The 25,748-nt window shown below is 35.6% G+C and overlaps 2 protein-coding genes across 3 annotated transcripts; both read right to left on the bottom strand.

Moving 5' to 3' along the window:
- Positions 1-83: 83 nt before the first annotated feature.
- On the bottom strand, positions 84-4,836 carry LOC113350355 (polyadenylate-binding protein-interacting protein 4-like). 2 transcript variants are annotated; one of them, XM_026594468.1, is made up of 14 exons: positions 4,513-4,836; positions 4,286-4,438; positions 3,723-3,859; positions 3,415-3,605; positions 3,039-3,216; positions 2,735-2,965; positions 2,461-2,549; positions 2,140-2,212; positions 2,001-2,034; positions 1,336-1,649; positions 1,063-1,209; positions 852-956; positions 652-714; positions 84-501 (listed from the first exon to the last, which is right to left on the bottom strand). In XM_026594468.1, exons 1-14 carry the CDS (start codon positions 4,661-4,663, stop codon positions 472-474), a joined length of 1,896 nt encoding a protein of 631 aa, XP_026450253.1. In that variant the 5' UTR covers positions 4,664-4,836; the 3' UTR covers positions 84-471. The 2 variants fall into 2 exon arrangements, with proteins under 2 accessions (XP_026450253.1, XP_026450254.1); XM_026594469.1 differs by having other exon boundaries at positions 2,744-2,965; positions 4,513-4,835.
- Positions 4,837-11,146: 6,310 nt separating this feature from the next.
- Positions 11,147-16,416, bottom strand: LOC113350354 (phospholipid:diacylglycerol acyltransferase 1-like). Its single transcript, XM_026594467.1, has 6 exons — positions 15,803-16,416; positions 14,124-14,346; positions 13,414-13,697; positions 12,962-13,289; positions 11,946-12,205; positions 11,147-11,837 (listed from the first exon to the last, which is right to left on the bottom strand). Exons 1-6 carry the CDS (start codon positions 16,240-16,242, stop codon positions 11,348-11,350), a joined length of 2,025 nt encoding a protein of 674 aa, XP_026450252.1. The 5' UTR covers positions 16,243-16,416; the 3' UTR covers positions 11,147-11,347.
- Between the last annotated feature and the right edge of the window lie 9,332 nt (positions 16,417-25,748).

The raw sequence follows: 25,748 nt of genomic DNA, 5'->3' as shown, positions 1-25,748 counted from the left end.
AATTATAGTTTCTGTTACTAATTTTTTTTTGAAACCCTATAGAAGCTAACAGAGTTTAGCAAGCATAAAAATACGTAAAAGGCTTAATTAATAATGTACTATATAAGAAGATTATATAAAGATAAAAAAAAATAGTTAGGTCAAATTGGTCTTTAACTGTCAAAGGGCTGAGTCCCGACCACATCACCTGGTCAAAATCCAGGAACCATCCAACAACGACCCAAGATGGGAGACAAAAGAGAGATGAGAGACAGGGATAAGATGGGAGACAAAAGACCTAAGACGATTTAGGATATTGCTCTAATTTATATACATATGCAACAAGCATGGGCTCAAGATCAGGCTATTGTCCTACAGTAAAAGGCTGACACAGCCTTACAGTCAATATAACTATGTTCCTGAAGTTTTTCTACCAACGAAAACCACCAGGACATTGCGCGAGCAAATGGTATTAGCATGCCAACTAAGGAATCAAGAATCTCTTCGCTTAGACGTCATTTCCTGTCAGGACAAGAATAAAACCAAGTACAACTTGTTACTACATTTCATTTCATCGTCTGAAAATCCACTTTTCATCCCAAATGCAGACTTTTATGAAAATATAATTAAAAAAATGGAACAGCAATCAAAGAGAAAGATCAGTTGTCTTACATGAGGATAGGTGGGCATGTTTAGACCTTGTCTTGAATGGCTAAGACTCGTCTGCTGCACATACTACAAAAGAGAGACGACTATTATTAAGTGTTTATACAAGATATAAAGTACAACTGCTTCCTCATATATTTCGAGTTTTTATGTTGTTGAGTTGACCAGCCGAGGGTTCTCATAGTAAATGAAAATTAGTGACATACCACAGGGGGAGGTCCAGTTGGATGGACAAATGCTTGGGGAGCTTGGACTGGTGCAGCCTGAAAACCGTACATAACTGGCAGTGGTGCAGTAAATACTGGTCCAATCTAAAAAACAGACATGGCGTTACTGATAGGGACGATATGCGTGTAAGTATCTAACATACAGGAAACATTATTTCAAGCAACTATCCGAAAGTAAGAGAGAGCTCACCCCAAGGCCAACTGGTAGGCCGTGCATATATTGGACAGCAGAAGGAATAGTTGGAAAATAGTATGGAACATCAGCAACTGGCGAAGGAGGCCTCAATGGGGTTGGCGTAGGAGTGAAACTCTTTGCATTTGGATTCAGCTTGAACTCCTTTGTTACAACATTCCATACACATAAAATATCACAAGATTCATCAGCAAGAATTAAAAATAAATTGCCAAAAGAAAAGAGAGGCAGATAACAAGACACAAAGGCATGTATAGAAAGGACACACACCCTAGCAAAAGGATTCAACTTCGATTTCTCTGATGATAACGAGCTTATTGAAGAGCTTGGAGACAAACCCGGACTACTAGAAGTAGGCACAGCAGCAATACAATCTGAAGTTGATGATATAGAACTACCAGATTTTTTCCAGGGACGGGAACCATGTGCTTTGCCAGGTCCCCTTGATTCTGAAAACTCACTTGAAGAAACCATTCTTTCCTTAGAGGAGGAAGTACAACATGAAGGTGAATTTTCCTTGGTACTGGAAGATAAACTCTCGTTGTCAGGAGTAATTTTTTTCTTCTCCAAGGATGATTGCATAACTACAGCAATCATAAGTACAAGTCAAGAACCAGAACGAAATAGAGCAATATTATTGAGAACTAATTCAAGAAGTTACCAGAATGGTACGAGCCAACAAAGGTGAACGAAAAACTGAACATCATATTTTTTAAGAGAAATATAGTGCCCAAAGGGTCTTATATCTTTAAATGCATTAGGGATTCAATGGTGCCAAAAAAAAATGTAAAGACTTTCTCAAACATTCAAATAAGTTGTTTGTTCATCAATGAGGTTGAGATCTCTTCAAGGCATGAAAGTAGCTTAACCTTCTACGCAGTCACCTTAAAAACGAAACATTGGGCTAAGAAATGAACAAAATGCGTTTAACATACCAGCAGAGTTCAACGTTTGAGCCGCTTCCGCGAGCTGCATTTTGAGAAAGAGCATTAAGTGAAAGTTAGTTACATTTGCCTGCTCTAGGGTAATGAGCTGTAATCCAAATTTTTGCAACAAGACCAAAATCTAACTCACAGTTCCCTGTCCTGTAGTCTTCAGTTTACATTTGTCTTCCTGATGATGCTCTCCTGACTGGTTCTCTTTCATCCTACAATACAATTTATAAGAACCAAGTTAAAGAAAGTTGAGAAATGCATCAATCAGAAAAAGAAAAAAGAAGCTGAACCAAACAGTTTTTCAAAGTTGCACATGAAAGATCAGCTATTAATAGAAAATCATATAGCAAAGGTTCAACATCTCTATAATTTTGGTTTGCCCAATAACAGTGACAATGTAAGCCAAAGAATCAAACTACTACTGGGAACTGAACTTGGATAAAGAAAACTAGTAGCACACCTTCTCTCCTTATCTTGTCTTGCTTGATCACTAAATCTCAACCAGGGATGATCGCGGTGTCTGTTATGGTGGGAGGACGATTCTTTATTCTGCATGGCATATAGAAGCAATAAATATATCAACTTTTCCTGGAAACTGGAAATCAGTTCCTGCATACATATTTAATATTGCAATAAAGAAGGCACACTGAAAGTATCAACATCTACAACTACTAATTTTTCCTGTTCCAAAAGAAACTGGGAAAAGATTAACCAGACATGAAAAAGTGCATTACATTTCTTACCTCTGATGACGCTGTAGCTCCATCATTATTTTTTCCTCTCACCATATCAGAAGACTTGCTAATTACAGAGCTAGAAGAACCTCCAAATGTTTCATTATTTAGTGAATCCAAATTAATCTCATCTGCTTCTTCCCATCCGCTATCATCGTGACCTCTGAACACTGATGAGTATCTAGTCTCCTCATCGATATTGCAATCATCATGAAAGTGAATGCCTCTTTCCTATGGAATGTATCAATCCATTAGCAACTGAGAGATGTTAATATTAAGTACCAGATATCAAGTTAATGTTCACCTCTGCCAAGTGAAGATCTTGAGTGTCCTCGGCCTCGATTTCTTTTGCTATTCTTAATGCTTCCCTTTCTAGCTCCTTCATTTGCGGACCTTTCACAAGCTTTGTGGTATAAATTTCTTCATCAAAGGTACTCTCCACTCCAAATAATGTTTTATTAATTTCGAACTGATCCCATTTCCTGTTAAGGAAAAATTATATAAGGATATACTGGGAGAAACATACTATCAAGTACAGGAGAAATGTAGACAGTTAAAGATGATAACCCCAAAATATGATACATATAGATATATCAAGAAATAGCAAAAATTGAGCCACTAAAATAGCTAAGAGGGTGGCCTGAAAGCCGCATTCAATTCTTAATCTTGGTACAACACACCTATTGTCAGTGGCATCAAAGACATTCTCAAGATCAGGACACCGGGAATCATTATCTTCAGGGATCCAGCGCTCGAGTTGTCTCCCTTTCCCAGCCAAATGTAACTTAGATATTGAGGAATCAATCATTATATCCTGCCGTTTTTCACCTTGGAGTCCTTTTTCCACATCATTCCCAGTAACAGACACATCCTAACACAAAATACAACAATTAACATTCAATGAAACGAATTTAATGTGTGTACATTTCAATAAACAATCTGGAATAACAAAATCTCAATTACTGCAAAATTCAAAATGCAGTTTCACCTTTGCTAAAACTTGCACAAGCTCTGTAGCAGGTATTATTAAAGTCTTCGAAGGAGGTACTGTAATGATATCAGGATCAAAATTCTGTCCTTCGCATGACCCATCTTTTACCAATCGAGCCATTTTCAGAATTATACCTACAATCGAAAAGCAGCTAATCAATATACTAAAATCACAAACAACAGTTACATAACATAGTGAATCAAAAACATTCCGCGGATCAATCACACTTCTGGTGCATGCATTCTAGGTAGCAGCATTCCACATTGCCGAATGCCAACCATTAACCCAAACAAATTTCCCATCAAACAGATGCAGCACCAGGTTAGATGAGCACGCAAATGTGCAATCCACAAATCAGTCTTTCATAGTGTGATGGACACCAAGCATTCACAATCCCACAACAATTTCCCATCCAACAAATGCAGTACCAGCTCATATGCACACGCAAATGCGCAATCTACCATAATATTGCAAAAATCACAAAAACTACATATACAATGTAGTACTCCAGCTAAGTCCAACTAAACCAAATAATCATAAACACACGAGAAAATACATACCGAAATCTTTGTCGTCGGAAGCAGCATTAGTCGAATGAAAAATTCCAGAAAATACAGACCCATTCTTGACATAAACTTCCACTTGTTGTCCAATTAAACATGTAACCACATAAATAAGTCTATCATGTCCAATTTTACCACCATCACGACCACCTGTACACAATAAACCAATCTCTCTAAGAACCTAGGTCAAAAAAAAAAAAAAAAAGCAAGTGAAGTGAAATTACCTTCAGTGGTAGTAGAATTGTTACTAGGGTTTACTGATTTCGGAAACTGTACATTACTACCATCCTCCACCACTCCACTCCCCTGAGAATCACCTCTCCGACGACTGACTCCGTTACCAGAAACCCTTGGTTGTTGCACCACTTTCTGCATTCTGATTTTTTGAGTTTGAGGAGATTCTAAGTGATTTTGGAGGGTTTTAGTGACTAGAAAACGGTGGTGTGACGATCGAGAACCTCCCCGGGATGTGAGATTTCGGCGGGATTGAAAGGTTTTTTTTTTTTTTTTTTTGGAGGTTTGGGTTTTTGGTGTTGGAGAAGAAGGTGAAAAGAAAAGGAGGAATTTTATTTCTTAGCACATACGAAAAAATAAAATGTGGAACAGTGAATGTTAATGAAACAGCAAGGCAGGGAAAGTGTTTAGTGTTGGTTGGGACTTGGGAATGTATGAAAAAATTTGGGGAATGTAGGAAATTCGAACTGGGTGGACAGTGCAGAGAATGGAGTGTGGAGGTGTATTAGGTTTAGTCAAATACTTTTCAATTTGTTTGACTATTATCATGCTTACGTGTCAAAAAGCAATCACGATGTGGACGGTAAAAGAGTTTAATATGGCTTTGTTTGGAGCATAGGGGTTAGTGGAAGCCCGCTGGCTCAGCAGCATCTTAAGCTCCATTGGTGAAGTACCTCTTACCCAAGTAATTTTGGTAATTGCTAAATATCCTTGAGTATTCCCTAATGTGTTAGGATTAAACTTAGATTTTGATTTTATCTTTTTAAGTTAAGAGGAAGGATTTTGGGAAATTTGAGCGATGTAAGAGATTCTAGTGAGGAATTTGACGTCGGGAATCCCCGTTACAATCGGTATTGAAACGTCTTAGGAGTCAGCATTGCATCCCTACTGTTGGCATTAAATTATAAACGATCGACATTGAAAAAATGTTTTCGAACATGTTGTCCGAGAATAATTTCATAACAGAGATATTGTACCTCCGTCGGGATAGATGTAACTATTACATACAATACCGACTCCAAACATGTACAAAAATCTAGAGAACCTTACATTGGAGTCGGCATTGTACTTCACCGCAAAACAATGCCGACTGAAGCTGTCGGCACTGCATTCATCTTAAAAATAATGTCGAGTACTGCAATCGGCATTGCATTCATCTATCGATCAATGCCGTCGGTTCCTCTATAACTGACAATTACCTAAGTTTTACAGTTTATTTTTTAGATTTTTGTTTTGTTCTTTGTTGAGCTGCAGTTCCGACTCCAGGATCAAGGCAATGCCTAAAACATTGTTTCGATTTCGTTTTTTTTTTTGTAGAAGTTATGAATTGATGAAGAAATATTTGGAATCGTTAATCAATCACGATGAATCGAAGAAGGGAAGAAGAAGAATAGAGTACTATCGATTTAGGTTTTAAGGATTTCTTTTTATTTTTATTATGATAAAGGACAGAAAAGAATAAGAAGGGGGTACTAAAGAAAATATCCCCTTAGCCAGATTCCAACGCCTATATAATCGTTAGTATTTCTTAGTTATGCGTTCTTATCTTAGCTTGTTTCAGTAATGCTAATCATGAGTCTCGGTTATTATAGTGCTAATTGTAGTATTCCCTAGTTGTGCGTTCTTATCTTATCTTATCTTATCTTAGCTTGTTTCAGTAGTGCTAATTGTAGTATTCCCTAGTTGTGTGTTCTTATCTTAGCTTGTTTCAGTTACTGATTTGAACAACACCTAGGACATATTGAAGCTTCATACTATTCACTTCGCTCGGTTAGTTAAAGGTTTATGATTTATTTTAGTTAAAATAGATAAAGATTTTTAAATTTTTTCTAACTTTTTTCTGATTTGTCCCTTCATTGAAATTATATATTAGACACAAGGAACGATTTTAAGAATTAAATTTCAGGGATATATTTGGCAAAAATTTACTCTCTCACTTTTCTTAACATGAGTGAGAATATCTAAACCTTCAACTAAATTTGGTCGGAATAATCATGTCATTGGATCCTTGCCCAATAACAATACCTGATATATGTAAGTTACAAGTGTTTTAGAAACACCTATTTGATATCATGTTAAAATCTCACATGCCATAAAAAATACTGGCTTGCAAAGTTAAAACTCACATGCTCCAGGTTTATTATGTTGTCGATATTGATAATGTAGTTGGACTATTTTTCTTTACATTTTTTTCGTAAATCGTGTAAAGTAAATTTGTCCAAAACCTCCTAAACAAATAACATTCCTTTGGTTGTGTCGCAATCATTGAAACTTTCTTAGAGGATGACAATAGCCGTTTTCACACACTATTAGCATCAAAGCAATTTTCAAGTTATTGAAATAATCATAACGAAACATTCCAAGACTACACCAAATGATTGTATCACGCAAACCATGTAAGATGTTACTCAGAAATTTTCACATGATATAAGATGAACTTGGTCGAAGCGAAAGATTGCTAACACATAAAATATGTAAGCGAGATAAACTCAGCTCGAAATCTCAAATGTGTATATAGAAAACTATATCGTAATACGACTTGTGTCTCAATATAGGAGATAGAGTAGAAATAGGCTTTCCAAGTGATAGATGAGTTTAAGTGTCCACATACCTTTTGTCGATGAATTTTCACAAGCTCCCCTTAGTAGTTCTTCGTCTTCAAATGATGAACGTCGTGAAGTCTAAGCTCAACTACACAATTTATGTCCTAGTCCGAGACATCTATACAAATAGGCTAGAAATCAAGACTTATAGTTTTGATCACTAACATTGACAAACATGCTTGAGATAGCAACGCATGCGAGTTCGACCGAGCAGTTCTCTAACAATCTCCCCCTTTGTCAATTTTAGTGACAAAACTATCAATACATATGGATTACAAAAATAAATAAAAATTCGTAGCTTCTCATTCAAATGCTTGATCTCCTTGGCATCTTCAACACGACTCGAAAACTTCGTCACTTCCAAGTACTCCATGATTCTAAACGTGTTCAACTCAGCATCATAGTTGTTGAATATCCGTAGCGATAACAATGATAAAACAAATGCTCTCAATCATCGTTATACAATGTCATTGTATTATTACACAGCATCAAAGTTCAATTGTATCACAACTTTGACAACAATACTATGGTGCTATGTATCAGTCCCCCTTAGTCAATACTTCATCTTAACATGAAACGACTCCCCCTTACATAATGATTTGTAAACCATATGTATTTGTAGTATGAAACTACACATTAATTCTCCCCCTTTTTGTCAATATAAATTGGCAAAGGTACGAAAGCTAGTGGGATTCCCATGAAATTTTCATAGAGATTCTTCATGACAAAAAAAGAATAACATACCAACTTATTTAGATGCAATCATAAAGCCGAAGCTAAATGCATTCATCAAGGAGTTTATAAATATACAAGATAACCCCTATAATATTCCACAGCCGCACTCCCCACAAAGATTTGGCAATTAATCACAAGTTCAATTAAGAACTCTCCCCCATAATATGTCATTCCCGAAAGACAACAAAGGCGACCTTGCTTTTACAAGAAAAGAAGGATTTCTTTGGATATAACCAAATCACATGAAAACATGGATTTGAATCCAAAAATCTCAATTGAATCAACCACAAAAATGATCAATTCAATTGGTCATGCTCGACACACGAAAACTTACGGAGCAACACAGTATGTGCACAAAAATGTGGATCGGATATCGACCAGTACTGCGGAATATACAAGAATTCGTTCTATTTTTCATCACTATTTGCACAATGACATATAATAGACATAATCCTTGTAAACAAAAGTTCATCATTTCTTCCATCAAAATTTGTATAATGACGTAAAAGGATTTAACTTTTGTTTGTCAAAAGTTCATGCTATCTTTTATCAATACTTTCAAACCGACATAATAGAGATAACTTTTGAACAAGTATGGGACAGTCACAGGTTCACGGACGTAAACAACATATCCCATAACAATTTGCAACATATAAAATCGTAAAGATTAAAATTGCAAACATCATCTTCCAAAAGACTTAGAATTTAAATAAATAAATCTAAAAACATGAAGATGAAAACGTTGGACATAGCTATGTGTACTCACAATAACGGTTATTCCAAACCCTAGTTATTCTTCTAAAAACACAAGAAATAAATTCTCATAAGAAGATTTACTAGACATTGAGACGTCTGAAGAATTCTTTATCGTCCCCGAACTCCTTGTCGTCAACAGCCATAGGTACATAAGGTTCGTGAAGAAAGGAGTCAATTCCAACAAACCTTCTAGGCTGAGGATGTCGAACCAGGGCCTTCTGAAATTTTGAGAGTTCTCATAACAAAGGCCTTTATTTGCTGAATCTCCTTCCTTGTTTCCTTCAACTCTTCACGAACACCAGAAAACTTCTGAGAATTCGAAGGAACAACTCTTGGTTCCTCACATTCCTTCTTTTTCTTTTCAAAGTTGGAGGTAACGGAGATTTCTTTTTTTCCTTAATGATTGATGGCTTAACAATCATACTAACATCTTTTCCATCAGAACCACATGATGCTTGGAGTATCCATACGTGTATGGGTTTCTGAGAGGAAATCACAATTTAAAGTCAACAGGCAGTCTTAAGATGAAAAGAGTTTCAGAGAAGGAAAATGAATGTAGGGTTACGGAACCTTTACCACACAAGTTCACGCACGCACAATCACAACCTTAAAGAGAGTAGAATTGTCGAGAATAACCCTTTTTTATTGATTAAACAGGGAAGTCCCTTCCAATATGAAAGAATTCCAATTTCACAAAATGCACGGAAAATCTAAGCAAACAAAAACATTATTTTCTTAAGTCCTGAGGTGTGCACAATCTTGTTTTTTTTATCAGGCACATGAGACAAGATGCACCAAAACAACACAATTAAATTGTGCTGCTGTGAACAACAATTTTTCCACCATAACCTTTTTTGAAAGGAATTCATAGAACCTTGTCTTTCAAAATGTTTAGACCATACTCTATTTTCTAGTGGTCTTGTCTTCTCTTTGGAAACTAACTTCTTTGAAGAGGATAAAATCTTACATACCTCAGCGGTTTTTTGAACAAGTTTGAGCTTGTTTGCTAGCCGATTTGCTCTTCGTTGAAGTTTATTGACATATCTCATCTTGTGTTTGTACTTGAAACACTTTGAGAGTTCATGACCTTTGAGTGAACAATAAGAGCATGTCAATGGATAAGATGATTCAGACGCCCGAGATGTACAAGCTACTAGACACAGAGTGGAACCTGAAAAATCAGACAAAGAGTTTCCCGAAGAAAGGTCAATTTTTTCTTCCAGATTGCTTGTGTCTCCTTCTGAAAGAATATCAAGATTGATATATGTATTGCTACAATTATCAAAATCAATATCTTCACAAAGAAGCGCAACACTTGATTTTTCGTCTTCATTGGAATCACAGTGATCAGACATTTCATCAAGAGTTGCAGCAAGACCTTTGTTCCCAGTGTATTTTCTACGGTTTGGACACTCATTTAAACACAGTTTGATCACTTTTTTAATAAGTTTTAATTTATGTTTTACCAAGCGTTCAACTGCTTCGTTTTACGCAACATTACACAACAAGGTACAGCAGAAAAGTGCTTTTATAAAAAGCAGAACGGTTAACGCGTTTGGATACAAATCTGCTTCTGACTTCTGCTTCTCCAGAAGTAGAACTCACAAGCAAAACTATTTTGCTTCACAAAATACTGACTTTTCTGCTTGTAGAAGTCGTTCTGAAACTTTATTGCCAAACTGACTTCTGATTTTTTGACCTCCGTAAGTCAAAAAACAACTTCTGAGTGTGCATCCAAACACACTATTAGTTTGGTATTGTTGTGCTTTTTACAAAACGATTTTTTGTTGTGCTGTACTGTAAAAATTAAACAATTAGACGTTTGATAAACTATAATATGTAAAGTGTTGTAGAAGCAATAAACTGTAAATTCTGTTTGGACAATTGTTGTGTTGAAGTGCTTATGATGAGAATGACGAAAATAGACATGGTTTAAAAGATTTTTAAATAAAACTCATCTATTAATAATAAAAAAATACGCTATTTTTTATTTGAAATATATTTAGTTTAATCATAATAACCATGTTAAAATAGAGAATAGATTATTTAAAATTTAGTGAGTCCACAAATTTTACTTTTACTGATTTGAAAAGCTATTTTTGGATAGCTTTTAAAATTTATTTGGCATAAAATGAAAATGCCATTGGAAAAAAGAACTTTGATGGTTGTTACAAGTTGGTTACAAAGCAATCCCAAATGCGCTTTAGCCTCGCTGTGTCAGCTACCAAGAATCTAACATCCAACAATCTTTTTCACTGCTAGCTTGATGCATGAGTCATTTACACAACCACCTCTCGTCAGACCAACTCTTTTGATGCAAACGGTACAAAGAAAACCTCCGGTATTAGCTACTTCAATGCACACTATATATGGTGCCTATGTCAACAATTCTTGTGAGAAAAAAAAATGTCAAACAATTCCAACAATTGGTAACTGGGACAACCACGTCCACCGAGAAGGCAACCAAGCTGCCGATGGTCTGGTTCAAAATTTGTGTCCTTATGTCAACCGGAGTTTCTTCGTAACGTCATTGTAAATAAACTGACCAGATTCCACTACTCGTGTAATCATCTTCCTGCTTTACATAATAATCAATAAAAGGGTTACAGTTACACTGACCTTTTAAATTACACTGCCCTTTAAGGAAAAAAAAAATAGAATGAAAAATAACATACAATGTACAGATAGCCAAATCAGTAATGAATGGTATAGCAGTAAGGTGTATCTCAAACTACAATTTCAATTTGATTTTTTCAGACCACTTGAAGATATCAGAGTGAACTTGATCACCGCCTAATTCTTCTCCCGTAGCTCCTGCAGCTACCCTTATAACATCTTCAATGAGTGCAAAGTTTCCCATTATGTCAACGTGTGCACCACTCTGCGTTCCTCGACCTTCTAGGAGGTTAGAGGGAGGAGCATGATCATATTCTCTATTGTAAGTTTTAATTCCAGAAGGGTTGAACCGAGTTTTCCCACGCCAACCTTTTGCACACATGTAACCAGCACTTAGAACAGGAACAGTTTCATCTCCATCAGCTGTATAGACACCGCCTTTAAGACAGCTCCCTTCTTCCTCTTTGCCACTCTCAGCTGAGGTATCTATCTGAAATGGGATGTAGCACTCACTGGTCGGAGTCAATTTGTATACGTATGATCTCTCAGTAGGTATTCCAACACCATACATAGAAAATATCTCCATGTCAGGTGCATTTGGCAATCTGCAAGTGAAAAAACCATTAGACGGAAGTAGAAAAATGTAGTGATCATTGAAAGGATCATCCAGATTCATACTAGACCAATGACAAAGATACCATGTAAACCCTTACTTTGTTTCCAAGGGGTTTGACCAATATTTGTAGTGATCATACAAAGGATCATCCAGATTCTCAGCTATACCATGCGAGAAATGAGCATCTCCACGTTTCATCATCTTTGGAGCAACAAAATGGAGCAGGTCTATAATTGATCCGGCAGTGTAGACCTTGTAATCTGCAACAGCTTTGATACCAGCAAAGCCCATATCATGGTACTCCGTCCATACATCATCACAAGTCGAATTCGCAAGGTTGTGACCTTTAAAAGCGTCCTGTACAATAGTTACATCAGCAATTTATAACAATAGAGGATTTTTGGAAGTTATTATTGATAACTTGATATTGAACATGCCATGATAGTATGCACACATGTCTAATGATATGATGGTCGCGGAACATGGTCCAAAGCTTAAGAACTGACCCAAGAACCTTAAACAAAATATAAAGGTTTTAATTAAGGACACTGCAAAACCCTTATGCTTCTGACACTCCATAAGATCATATTCATGAGAGGGTTCACATATCAATGGAAATATGAGCATTCAAGAATACTAAAACATAGACGTGCAACTGAAGATTTAACAAATTCCTTGTCAACTTACTGCCATTTTCAAGAGACTTAAGCCCAAAATACCCTTGAAAACAAGTTTATAAAAGCAATCAACCTAAGACTTAGTTACTGCATGACGGAAAAGGGCTTTGCCGACCCTTTAAACAGCTTAATAATATTTGTCAACGGGGCCCATCTGGATGTCTGCAACTAACTTACTTTCAAGGAGGTGATAGCTACAGGAAGGCATCATGCAGATATACCAACTTCAAAACTTCCTAATGGTCAACATCAAAGAGAACTACAGACATTTATAGACTGGTATTTGTTTTCTGAAGATCCCATAGTATCTTGGCAGAACTCAGCTTTGAGCCCTTTGGCCTTTTCATGGTTTCCACAGCCATCAGACACAATTCAAGGGGTATAAAAATTAATTCCATAACTAAAAAGGCAGAAGATATGAAAAGAGAAAGCTTACCCTAAAATCTATACGTTCGATCGCAGATGGATGAGCGTCTGCTACGTCTTTCCCAAATGATACCATCCGCCCGTAATGTGCCTTTTTAGTTGTACACCCTTCGGCGACTGTCCCATTTTGATCTACAACCTGGGAACTGTTGCTCTTTCGTTTTTTCAGATTGCAAACATAGCCTTCTTCAGGCGACCAGTCAAGACCACCCCATATAGTGTCTCCACCCTTTGGTATCATCGACATCGTTGAATCCCATGTACGGGTCATCCGCATTACATGTTGCAGAGTTTGAAGACGAAACAAGTCTTTATCCAAGACACCTGGTGCAATGGCCCTACATAAAGGAAATCTAATCAGTCAACGGTAATGCAAAACCGAAAGCATGGGGATGAATATCACAGACAAAACTTAATACTATTAGTTTCCTTTAATACAGATTATATAATCTCAAATAGTACCTTGCAACGGCAACATCTTTTGCTTCAGAGGAGAAAAGTCCTGAAACTGCCTTTGGAACCCCTAAAAATGGTCCACCTATGTTCATCACTGCCTTTATATGATTCGCACACCAATCCGGTCCACCACCACCACCCATGGGAGCGGGTGCTTCAACCCATTTCATGAAGTGCAAGAAGTACAGAACACCCATTGAGTGTGGAATGACAACAACCTTTTTACCACCATTTGTCGCCACCATGACTTCTATATTACTTTTAATTCGGCTAAGGGTTTGATCCCGAACCTAATAAATTCAATATTTGAAATTCATTATTGCTGCAAGAAAGTAACAAACGCAAAACACACGTTGTTGGAAAAGTTACACTAAAATATGCCACTGAAATGTTTCTTACATCAAAATAGTCCATTTTGTTACTGATAGACCAGGAGGCGGGTAAGAATGATTGAAACAAACAAATCAATTTATTGTTCATCAAAGTCTCATTTGATTGAATGACCATAATTACGAGGGTACATATATCTCAAAGATGTGGAACACATTCATATATTTGCATCAACTTTTCAAGGAACTCATTTTAAGAATTTCTCAGTGAATGATCCAACACAAAATGAGGCTTTGATTTATTCTCATCGGGATTGAGGGAGGCAATCTGACAATAGCGGAAATTGAATGAACAAAAAAGCAAGAAATGTGCGAACAAGTGATTACCTCAGTATTCTGAAATGATATTCTCCAGTCATATGCAGCCATGTACATGGTTTTCTCTTCATAACCGATGCGCGCCAAATTGGCAATCAGGACTGCCCATACAAAATATCCAGGTGCAAAATAATCTGCTGCAACAAGTCCAGTGACCGGCCTAACTCGTATACCATCAGGATCCAGACCAGTTTCGTTGTTCAGTGACATATGTTCAACCCAGCATAAAGGTCTGCAGAACATTCAACCAAACAAGTTCAATAATATCATTCAGAATATATTTCAACAGACAGGAGAATTAGTCTACCCACTTCTTATCTTATGAAGGCAAACTTCAACTCCGACATTCATATTCCGGTACAAAAATTAAGTGATAACAGAAACCACATTCTTAACAAGACAAATGCAGCTATGCTACATCTAATATGTTCGCTTTCAATTTCATAATAAGCTTTACTGATCTATAAGCAATAAATGCAAAGTACCATAGATTATCAGCAAGATGCTCACAGGTCTTCTTAGCTTCTTAGCAGTATTCGAAAATGCATGTAATATGTAATTAGGTCATCGATTTGGTTGTTTGCGGTTAATATGACATTCATCCTATATCAACTTAGCATCTACTGTTCCAAAATCTGCCTCGTGACCACTAGAGATAGCTTCCTTCAAAGTCACTTTTCCGACTATAAAGTAAGATATTTAGAGATATCTTTTCCTAAAAATAAATCCGAAAATTGAAATCTCAAGTTCAACAACCTTGCATAATTCTGTACCAACTACAAGAATAAGGTATAATAATCTCCTACTGACAACTTAGTTACATTCAAACACTACTTTAAGAACTTAGGGAAATGATGATGGGATGCACAATTGCATCCCACGAGGAACAAAATCCACAGTCCAACCTTGAAGCCTCCAACTAACTAATACTCCAATCATGATAGTAACCAAAAAATAACAATTCCATACAAGTCAATACTGGAAAGGTCAAATCCTTTATAAAAAGATACAAATACAACTGTTTGATCCATAGATCTATTATAACCACTTACAAATGTCTCTCCCAAAACCATAACAACATCACATGTAAACCTGATAAGAGTTACACAGACTTACTAAACCTGATAATGAAACTCCCAAAAACAGGAATACCCAATACACTCCAACAGCCGTTATAAGTTGCTGACATCTATGCAAATCATGTACTAGCTTTTACACACATCAGACATCACCAAAAAATCCTTTTCCAGGGTAACCAAATTAGAGTTTTACTACCAACAGTATGTCACTACTCAGGTTTTCTCTGAAGTACAGAAATTTCCTCAAAAAGTAATTGAAGGTACTGTTTTTTTCTTCGGACAATAATCACAAGACGAATGAAATTTAGCTAATTTCTCTATGAAACGTATTTCTTCTTATAACATAGACAAAAAATTACCTATCTAAATGACCTCACAGATGCTTCATATACACACCAAAATCCGAAAAGCAACCCAAATCTCAGCAGCAGTCAACACTACTTTTCCACATACGGGGTTTTCTCAATACAACAAAACTTCCTAATAAAGTAATTTGCAAGGTATGCTACTTATCAACACGCAAAGTCGAATTCCTAACCAAAATTCTCTTCAATTAAATCACTAAAAAAACATCAAAATTTCCTCCAATAAAATTAAAAAAGATAATACCTTTTGTAGACTTCACCAAATGTACCACCCCAAAGTCTTTTCCTAAACAATCCATCAGCACAACTCTTTCCTTCCCATAGCTCAAGACCACCAGTAACAATCCCAGGTACAAATACAACAGGATGTTTAGCAATTAACCCTTCTTTATGTAATTTAAGACCAGGCGGATCAGGTAATGGACCAGTTATTGCTTCTGTTACATATTGCGGAAATGATGCCGGCATAGCATTATATGAAAATAATAACAACCACCATATTGAACACACACATCCTATAAACCAACAGCAATTATCAACACAAGAGAATCTCCCCCCTCTCTTCTTAGTCGATTCATCTGTTGACGTTGATGTATTTTTCTTCTTATCGTCTTCAATTTCATTCTCATGAGTCTTTTCTGGTGGTGGTGGTTCTGGTCCTTTTCTTCTTCTCAAGATTGACATATGAAATCCAAATACAATATATAAATACAATCAAAGGGGCGGTGAAAAGATTGGATTTTGATGATTTGGGGGTGTTCTTATAGTTGCTACAGAGTTGATCTGGGTGTTGCGGCGGTGGTGATGGTGGTGCTGGGGATTTTTCAGGCAATGGGGATTGTTTCCAGGATGAATGAGATTTTGCTGGCTTTTTGAGGTTGGAAATAATGTGGGTCCTACAATTTTAGCAAGAGTCTTACGTGGCATAAATCTAGATGGGGTTGATCGGACGGTGTGTAGAGAGTGTTGGAAAAGGGAGATATTTTCAAGCAAAAGTTTGTCATGGGGGAAAAGGAACAACAACCAACTCCATTATTCATCTGCCAGTATTCAACTCCAAAACTATGAGACCAGTGCCGGAAGATGAATAATGGAGCTGTTGTTCCGGTGGAAAGTGTTCGGGCCGGTGTCTGATAGAGTGTGATCGTGTGCATTTCGGTGTGGATATCCATGTTTGGAGTATAGCAAGTTACCCTGTGGCTTGGAAAACACTTTGTTTACTCTTTTTTTTACAATCCTATTAGAGGGGCGGGATGATCCATTAGAATGGCGGCAACTTAATAGGACAAAAAGGGTCATTATATGGTAACTCATGTCACTTCTTATCAAAAAAAAATATATGGAAATGACCAATTAACCATTATTATTAATAATCAAGATTAGTGATGATAATTAAGATTAATGTTGATAATTAAGTTTCACTTATAATAACTCTAAAATCAGATTTTTAGAGTTAGAAAAAAAAAAGTTGTGAGGAGAAGAAAAAAGAAACTTTTGTGATATTTGTGAAATTCTAGATTTTGATTCACTCAACCAAAATGAGTGATTCCAGTGGCAAATTTGAGATTGGTGAATCTCTATACGATAGAGAAAACAAATACCCCATACCTCCTGATGGAGATCCTGATATGGAGTATTTGTTAGATGGTAGAGATGTTTTAACCCCCAGTCAAGGTCAATTTCAATCAATTGAAGAAATTAGCCAATAAAGTGAAGAACCAGAGCCTGAAACTGACCAGTTATACTTCTAAATTAGTTCCCATTAGTTTTTTGTCGCTCAAAACTATCTAAAATACGTAAAAAAATCAAAACTTTTACATTTTCAGAAGAACTTACGGTTGGAATCGTGCTCTTGACCAACCGTAACTTTCATAAATTATCGAATACCAACCGTAACTGGTTCAATTTGGGAAAACCCAAACAGAATACCAGTTACGGTTGGTAAAAAAAATCAAAATCAAGAACTTACGGTTGGTATTTGAGTTAAATGAACTGTAACATCAACCAAATATGTAGTTACGGTTCCAATTGGCGTTATTACCAACCGTAACTCACATGCTACACAGAAATTTCAATTTCAATTTTGTTCCAAACCCTGATTTTTGATATAAAACTAACTTCAATCTTCGTAAACCTTCTTCTTCGGCATTTCTAATATAGTTTTCAATCAATGATTATCAATTTTTCAAATTTCCGATTAATCGAGGACGATGAAAATTCAGCTTTAATGGAAGAGGAGAAGAGAAGATGAAGATGAAAAAAAAAACTGTTTTGATTTTTTTGATTCATTAGGTTTAGAAATAAGGGAGGACAATTATGTATTTTCAACCAAAATAGAATGGGTAAATTAGTCAATTTACAACCCTATAGGAGACCCCCTAACCAACTAGAGGGACATTGTTATCACACTTGCCGCCCTTCTAATGGAACATGCCGCCCCTATAACAGGATGTTTTTTTAGGAAGCTGTTTGATTATTGAACTTAAACAAATAACAAACTTGCTGGAAAATTGAAGAAAATGATTAAAGACAAAGAATAGTCTCAAAAGAAACATAAAAATAATAAACCGAAGACATGAAGTTGGTAAAGGTGAAAGCAGGGACAATGTGACCTCACCATTGTCAATAATGGGATGCTTTTTTCTTCTTTAGTCAAATTTCAATCTAAAGGAAACAAATCAGTAAACAACAATCTCATCTTTTCCACAAAGAATGAGGATGCACGTTGGGTATGGCATTTCCTGAATGGGGAGCAATGCATACATCCAATTTAAGTACATACATTACAATATGGTTGTAGTTGACGGTTGGAGAAGAGACTACGTATTAAATACGTACATGTGAAATATTAGCTCATACATGACTTCAGCTTATCCCTTAAATTTAAACTACCCAGTGTCTTCCCCCATGTCACAAAGCCCATACACTTTTAAAGGGTTCCAAAGGCATTCAAGAAGCACCTCAGTCCTCACCCCGTGACATGTTTGGATATCAAAATAAAAGTGGTTTTACATAAATTTTAGTATCCCGTGAAATTTGATAATCTCTGTAACAACAATTTTAACATTTAGAGCGTAAGAAGTAACAATCAACTATATTTTGTGGAGCAAGAGGGCTAACAACACCAATAAACCAGCCATCCCTAACCAAAAATTGTACTCGTAACGTTTTTCTTTCCTTGTTTTTCTCTTTCGAAAATGGTCGGGCGTTTTATGCCCTCGAACTTCTTGACCACAAGATGAGAGTTCATCCTGTGACCCATGGCAGTTAATGCCTAATGGGGTACCAAAAAACCATATACAAAAAGCATTTTCCAGTTTGTGTTGTGCGTGGTTTGGTACCCTCCCATTAGCAAGGTTGGTGTTGTTATGGCCACCTCCACTTTTTCAATTGGAAGTTCAAGTCCCCTTATTTCCATTTTTTCTTGGACACTTTCTTTTATTTCTTTGTTAAGAATTTCCATGAGGATTTGCCAAGAAAATGAAAATACTCCCTAGCCTAGTTAGCAATTCGGGATTCGGCAAACGTACGGAACGGCAAACGTACGAGTATTATACGGTTTTATAAAATCCAGATTCGGTCCAAAATTCGGTCAACGGGACGTGATTCGTCAGTAATTCGGAACGGCATACGTACGTGTATAATTCGATTTATAAATGTGAGTTCGGCTCTGAAAATTCGGTATCTATATATAACAAATAATTTGTATTTATAAGGTCATAGACCAATTTTTATGCATATGTGTGAGTTATTTAAAGAAAAAATAAACTTAATATGATGATATTAATAATATATACAACATTAGTTATCCAAGAGGACGTCGTATGGTGGTTTAGATGCTTGGTTAGTGAGTTTGAGATCTCTCTCACCTTCACCTTCAAATCTCTTCAGTCGTTTTTGTTTCATAAAAATTACAACACTTCTAATATTCGGTCGTGTATGCTCGGAAGGCAGTAAAGCCCAAAAAATGGAGTCTTTGAAAAGTAAAAGTTAAAGAATTTATGGCGAATTAAGCGGACGTATCATTCGGAATACGTAAAATTCGTGAACGGTTCGCGAATAATCCGGGAATGCCACATAATACGCGACTTGGATTCGGAGTTGCAAACGTACGCGAATAAGACGGTAAAATTCGTGATACGGAAAAATTCGCGAATGATTCGCGAATCATTCGCGAACTTACTAACTAGGCTCCCTAGTCCCTCCTATTCAAAAAGAACGGTTTTTTTTTGGGGACCCGTCTTTTTTCTTTGGGGACCATTATTTTATTTTGGGTAAGACATTAGAAGTAATTCTAGGTCACCCCTAATCTAAATATTTATATTAATACCAAAATTACCCTCCTGATTATTTTTGTATAATGATTAGTTAGTGTGATTAATCATGGATTAAGGTTAAATTAATAGATTGTTTTTTTTAAAAGTAGAATTATTGAGTGACTAAAGTGATAGAAGAAGAAGAAGAAGAAGAAGAAGATGGAGAAAAAAATTATTTTGAGATGGGTGAATTTGGAGAAAAAATATCCTCTGGGTACCGAAGTATGCTTGTAACTTAGTGAATGTTGTTATAGATGGCCTAAAATATCTTCAAAATCGAAATTGTAACAAAAAAATTTCAACTAGGTCAACAAAGTTCGGTTAGATTATATGAAGAACATGTAACCGAATTTTCTGCAAATGCAGTTCGGTTAATAAATCCAAAATCACAGGCAACCGAACCAGAGCTTTAATGGAGTTTTTGTTTGTTCGGCTAGCTGATGAAAAATCAAATGTAACCGAACTACTATGCTTGAGTTTACAGAGTTTGTTCGGTTCAGTCGACTCGACCACGTTGTAACCGAACTTTAAACAACAGAGTTCAGTAAGTTCGCAAAAAAAATTTTTTTTGCTATTAAACCGAACTCAACATTTGGCCATATAGAGAAGAGTTCGGTTTTGGAATTATTTTTGCGACTCAACCGAACTCAGGTGTTCGGTTAGGCAAAAAAAAATTCTTAGCCGAAGTGTTCTTCGTGTTCTTCATTTTTAAAAGTTCGGTTGTAAAACTAGGGTTTTTTTTCAAAATTATCTTAACCGAACTTACTATTGTAACCTCCAAATTCAACATATTTTGATGACTACGACTCAAAATTTGAATCAAAAACGAATTAGAAGTAATGGGTTTGTGGGAAAATATTCATGGATAGGTTTTTTTATAAAAGATTGATTAATCGACGATGAAAACTCAATGAATCGATGACGATGAAAATTTGATGATTTTTGATTAGATTTGTATACGATCAGGTTTAGATCATCATATATTGATGAAGAAGAGAAGAAGAAAAATTGTAGAATAGAGGAAGAAGAAGTTGTAGATTAGTTATAATTTTAATTAGGTAAATGGGTAAACTAGTCATCTCCACCTTTTAGGACACCCCTTATAATTATAGGGAAGGTGGCTAATCAAATCATGGTCCCCAAAAAACCCATGGTCCCCAAAAAATGAAACCTATTTTGAAGCATACTCATTTTTTTTGAGGCATACTCATCCATTATATTATCTAGAGTGGGTTTATAAGGGGTGTCTAAAGGTAGTGTAATTACTTATATATCCCTAAACAATTTCAATTTGTCATAGTTCCCTTATCCTCAAAAACCTAAAATTAAAAATCAAACTTTAAACTTAAACATCTAGGACTCCAATTCAATAAAGAAATTAATCAAACAACGGAAACACGAATAGAAGTGAGCGACGTTGGAATGCGAAATCCAAATCTCAATTGCTCTTAGATGTATTTTAGAATGTATGCGTAACAAACCCATCTTGTTTTTGATTGATTTTATTTTGTTTGATCGGTAGAATATGATTTCAAAGATGAAATTAGGGTTTTCAGAAGATCAGTTCGACTGATCTTGCAGTATCAATTTTGAGCCGAACTTAGTGTATGATTTAGAGAAACACTATGTTCGGCTAATGCGACTTTACAATATTTTCAGCTGAACCTCAATTTTCCAGTCGAACCTCAATTTTCCAGCCGAACCTCAATTTTTCAAGCCGAACCTAGTGGATGATTCAGTTTCTGAGTGAATTTCGGCTGATAACTTTTGAGCCGAACCTCTGTTTTTTTGAAATTATACCTAGGTTCGGCTGACAAGTTATCAGCCGAACCTAGGTATAATTTCAAAAAAACAGAGATTCTGCTCAAAAGTTATCAGCCGAACTATTCATCTGGTCAGCAGATCTGGGTTTTAAAAATTCAATTTTTTGGCAGATTCAACTTATAAAAGGAAATTAAACCTCGATAGAAGTTTACCTCTGATTTGAATCACACATTTTGGTCACTTCTAATCACTAAAATCTCAAAAGTCAAAACCCAAGTTTTTTTTCTTCACTTCTTCTTCTTCCTCTCAAAAATCCCAACTCTCTCACATAAATTTGATTTTTCTACTAATTCACCACTAATAATTTAATGTTTAATCAATCCTTAAAATTCATACTTAATCAATTCTAATCATAATCATTTACACTAATTATATAAGGGTAGTTATGCCATTATCAAAAATGATGGATGAGGGGTGATGTTGTTTTTTATTTAGTGACCCTATTTTGGCATTATCTAGTATGCCTCAAAAAAATCTAGTATGCCCCAAAATAGGTTTCCAAAAAATGATTCTTCAAAAACTTAGTCCGTTAGAAAAGGCCCATATAGCATCTCACTGGCCCATAGGCGACTGAAATTGGAGTCCCCTGCGGAAACTACAAACCACTTGAGGTGAGCAGTGAGCTTATTGTTAATATTCCAAATGCGTGAAGTTACATGCATTTTGGATGAGCCAACTACCCTTTTTTAACACATACATTACATATATACTTCGTCGAGATTGCAAGGGAGCTCTAAAACTGTTTATATATATCCATTGTTTCTGCTTCGTTATGGAATGTTAATCAACAATTTTGTGCTCCATAAATCTTTTGTTTATGTATTTTCTTTCTTGTACAAGAGAAGTTTGAGATATTGGAGAAAACTTAAAGAATCGCAAAAACAATGCAACTTTCTGAGCTGACTTATTGATGGCAGCACCAACAAGAAATACTTAACCTGGCAGAGGAATCTGGAAATAGTTCCGTGGAGGTTGTATCCAAAAATACACAGCCACCATTAGGTACAAATTCAGTCGAGAAAAACTTCTTGGTGCAACTAGAGTTACTTTTGATGGGCGAGTAAGTAATAGCAAGTACTGGTGTGAATGGAATCGGTAGGTGTGCAAAGAAAGTGGTGAATGTATCGCTGGTACAGGAATTCAAGGAGCCTTCAACTTGACTAATCTCCAGTATGGTATTTTGTCGTCTACATCCATGGTTGGACTTGTCACAGCCTCACCAATATTTGCATTCTTAGCAAAATGCTATAGTGGAATATATGTGTAAGTTAAGTCAACAGTAGTCAAATGAGTTCTGTTCTGTGTCCAACGGTGGTTTCAACATATCTTGTCCTATAAATATCCAGTAATAAAATCCTACCAGTTGGACAAAATCATTCTAATAAAGTGTAGTAATGTTCGTTTCTCATGGTATCTTTTAGGTTCGACCAAAATCAAAAATTTACATCTCATGTACATAAATTGTTTTGGTAATCTTTTACACTGATCATTGAATTAATATCATTTTCATACCCTTTTTGATTCAAATCAAATTTTTTGACATAATTTTTACTGATTTAGGTCAATTTTCGAATCAAGGTTCATCTTTGTTTTCTGATCTTTATCAATAATTTTTCTCAGATGTGTCCATGTCCTTGTTGGTTTACTCGAGAAGACGAGGTACAACTATTAATTTATCTACTTCCGCTGCTCAAGATATGGTAATGCTCTTAATTTATCTTTACCATTCTTTAATATACTCCCTCTTCCATGACTCCGTCCCAGTTTAGAAGAAGGTGTGGCCGTGTGAATGTTTTCACGCAGATTAAGAAAATGGAAAGAGAGTAAATGTTTTCCATATCTACCCTGAATAATACGTCGTAATAGTTGAGCCTGTATTATATGAATTTGTAATTTAGAGGATTCTTTAAGAATTTTATTTTCGAAGTTGACCCTATATTATATTTTAAGTTTTTGTATGATTTCAAAGCAACGACAAATTAAGAAAGTTTTGGAAAAAATATGGAAACCTTCAAATAATATGGGATCAGTTTGAGTCGATCATTGTTTCAACCGATTTGTATGGATTTTATTGGGGAAGAACAAATCAGTTAAATAATGGTTAATGGTGTTTCAAGCTTAAATCTAAAGGGGGTCTATTGGAGAAAGCTAGATTGTTTTGTTACAAGTTGTATGAAGTCAACTTTTACTCCTTCTATTTGTGGTATATCGGGTCTTTCAACTGTTAGGAAAATTTAGTCCTTAATTTCTTGAAGTGAGTTTCAAAAATCAGTTTATGGAAATGAAGAATATGTCAAGAAATCAGTTTCACAATTCAAAGAAATCCGTCTATTCATGTGTATCTTCATAATATCAAAACAATAAATAATTCTTTAATTAGCTGTAATAGGTGAGAGAGTCACTGAATCTGATTTGATAATGCATGTTCCGAATGGGACGCGGAGAGAGTATGATACTTTTTTAATCTGTACACAAAATAGAGAGGTCTCATTCACTTTTACATCAATTAACTTAGGTTATTAAATCATGAACAATGACTCATTGATCAACAACCCGCTTAACTTTGTATAGGTGGAATGTAATTCCAGTAACAATTTTGCTAGAAAGGGCTAGGCAATCCCTAGAACTCGGGCAATTTCAAGAATACGTATAATTTCAAGAATAGTGATTCTCAGGAAGTTACTTCTGGTAATGGGAATGGAAATGGTAGAAGAGATTTCTCTCAAATAGAACGACATATTTGCAGAAGGAGTGGTCACTATGTTAGTAGGTGTCATTTTATATATCATTCTCCTATATTGAGTTCTATTTCTACAAATGGTGCAGTAAATGCTTCTCACAACATGATTTTACTTGTTTGAGTAACTATGCAACTTTTTCAGGTCCTTTTACATCTGATTTTCCACAATGACTTGTTGATTCTGGTGCAACTTCGCATATGACTGAAGATGAGGGACTTCTGCAGAATAATTTTTTCCTCAGAGGCAAAGAAAAACTGCAAGTTGGCAACTTATAACTTCAAGTGAAACTTCTACAATTCAAACACCTGAAACAAGTTTTAGGCTCAACAATTTTTTTTACTTATTTTAATATTGACACATGTTAGTTTCACTTGTATAGGTGTTGCTGAATCAATAATGATGTTGTTAAAATTTTGGTTTGGTTAAATATAAGTCATGTTAGTAGCAATATATATGATCAGCGACAATCTAAGCTTTTAATAAGTTCATCAGACTATTAAGCCGAGTTTAAGCTAGTTCCAAATTCGAACTTATTACTCCAAGCTTCCCAACTTGGACTGAGTTAATCCACTTTGCTCCTGATATGAAGCATAATTTACTTTAAATAACAAACTTGACTAAGGATAGCTCATGTTACTTTAGGCTTGATCCAGAAAAAAAATGTCAAACTCGTTTGGGTATAAGATTAGAGATTCCATTGGAGATGGTAAAATACCTTTCAGATTGTTCAATACAATTCCAATAGACAAAATCGTCTGGGATCCAGGAAATCAAGTTTAATATCTCAATAGCTTTAAAATTTCTTCTTTTGCTAAATCATGACTCTTGCTACCCTTCAATTTCTTAAAGATATTCATGTGATAAATGATTGTTCCAGATTTAACGACGTACTATATGGTAGATGTTTCCTGAAGGGTATAAAAACAAGAGACATCTTGTAACTAGGGCATGAATAGTAGAATATGCAGTTGATGCGTGTGGGTAGTATACTGACTAACGACCATCAAGTCAATAGTTACTGACTTTTTGAATATGGTCAAGCTAACTCCGTATGTCCCATTTCCAAAAGTTAAACATAAATAATGATCATTTTACAAAACTTTGAAAACCAATGTTAAGATAGAATATTATTTTCATTGGATATCTTATTCATTAAAAAATAACCGGTTAAACTAATTGTTTTGTTAGTCTACAACCATTTTGCATCAAGTGCATATTTCACGACCAAGATCCTAATTAGATTATAAACATACAAATATTTATAGAAGTAATATATCTATCATTATTTCATTTCAGTCAACGAAAAAGA

This window comes from Papaver somniferum, chromosome 2 (genome assembly GCF_003573695.1).
Source record: "Papaver somniferum cultivar HN1 chromosome 2, ASM357369v1, whole genome shotgun sequence".
NCBI lineage: Eukaryota > Viridiplantae > Streptophyta > Magnoliopsida > Ranunculales > Papaveraceae > Papaver > Papaver somniferum.
This window is presented reverse-complemented; position numbering and strand designations above follow the sequence as displayed.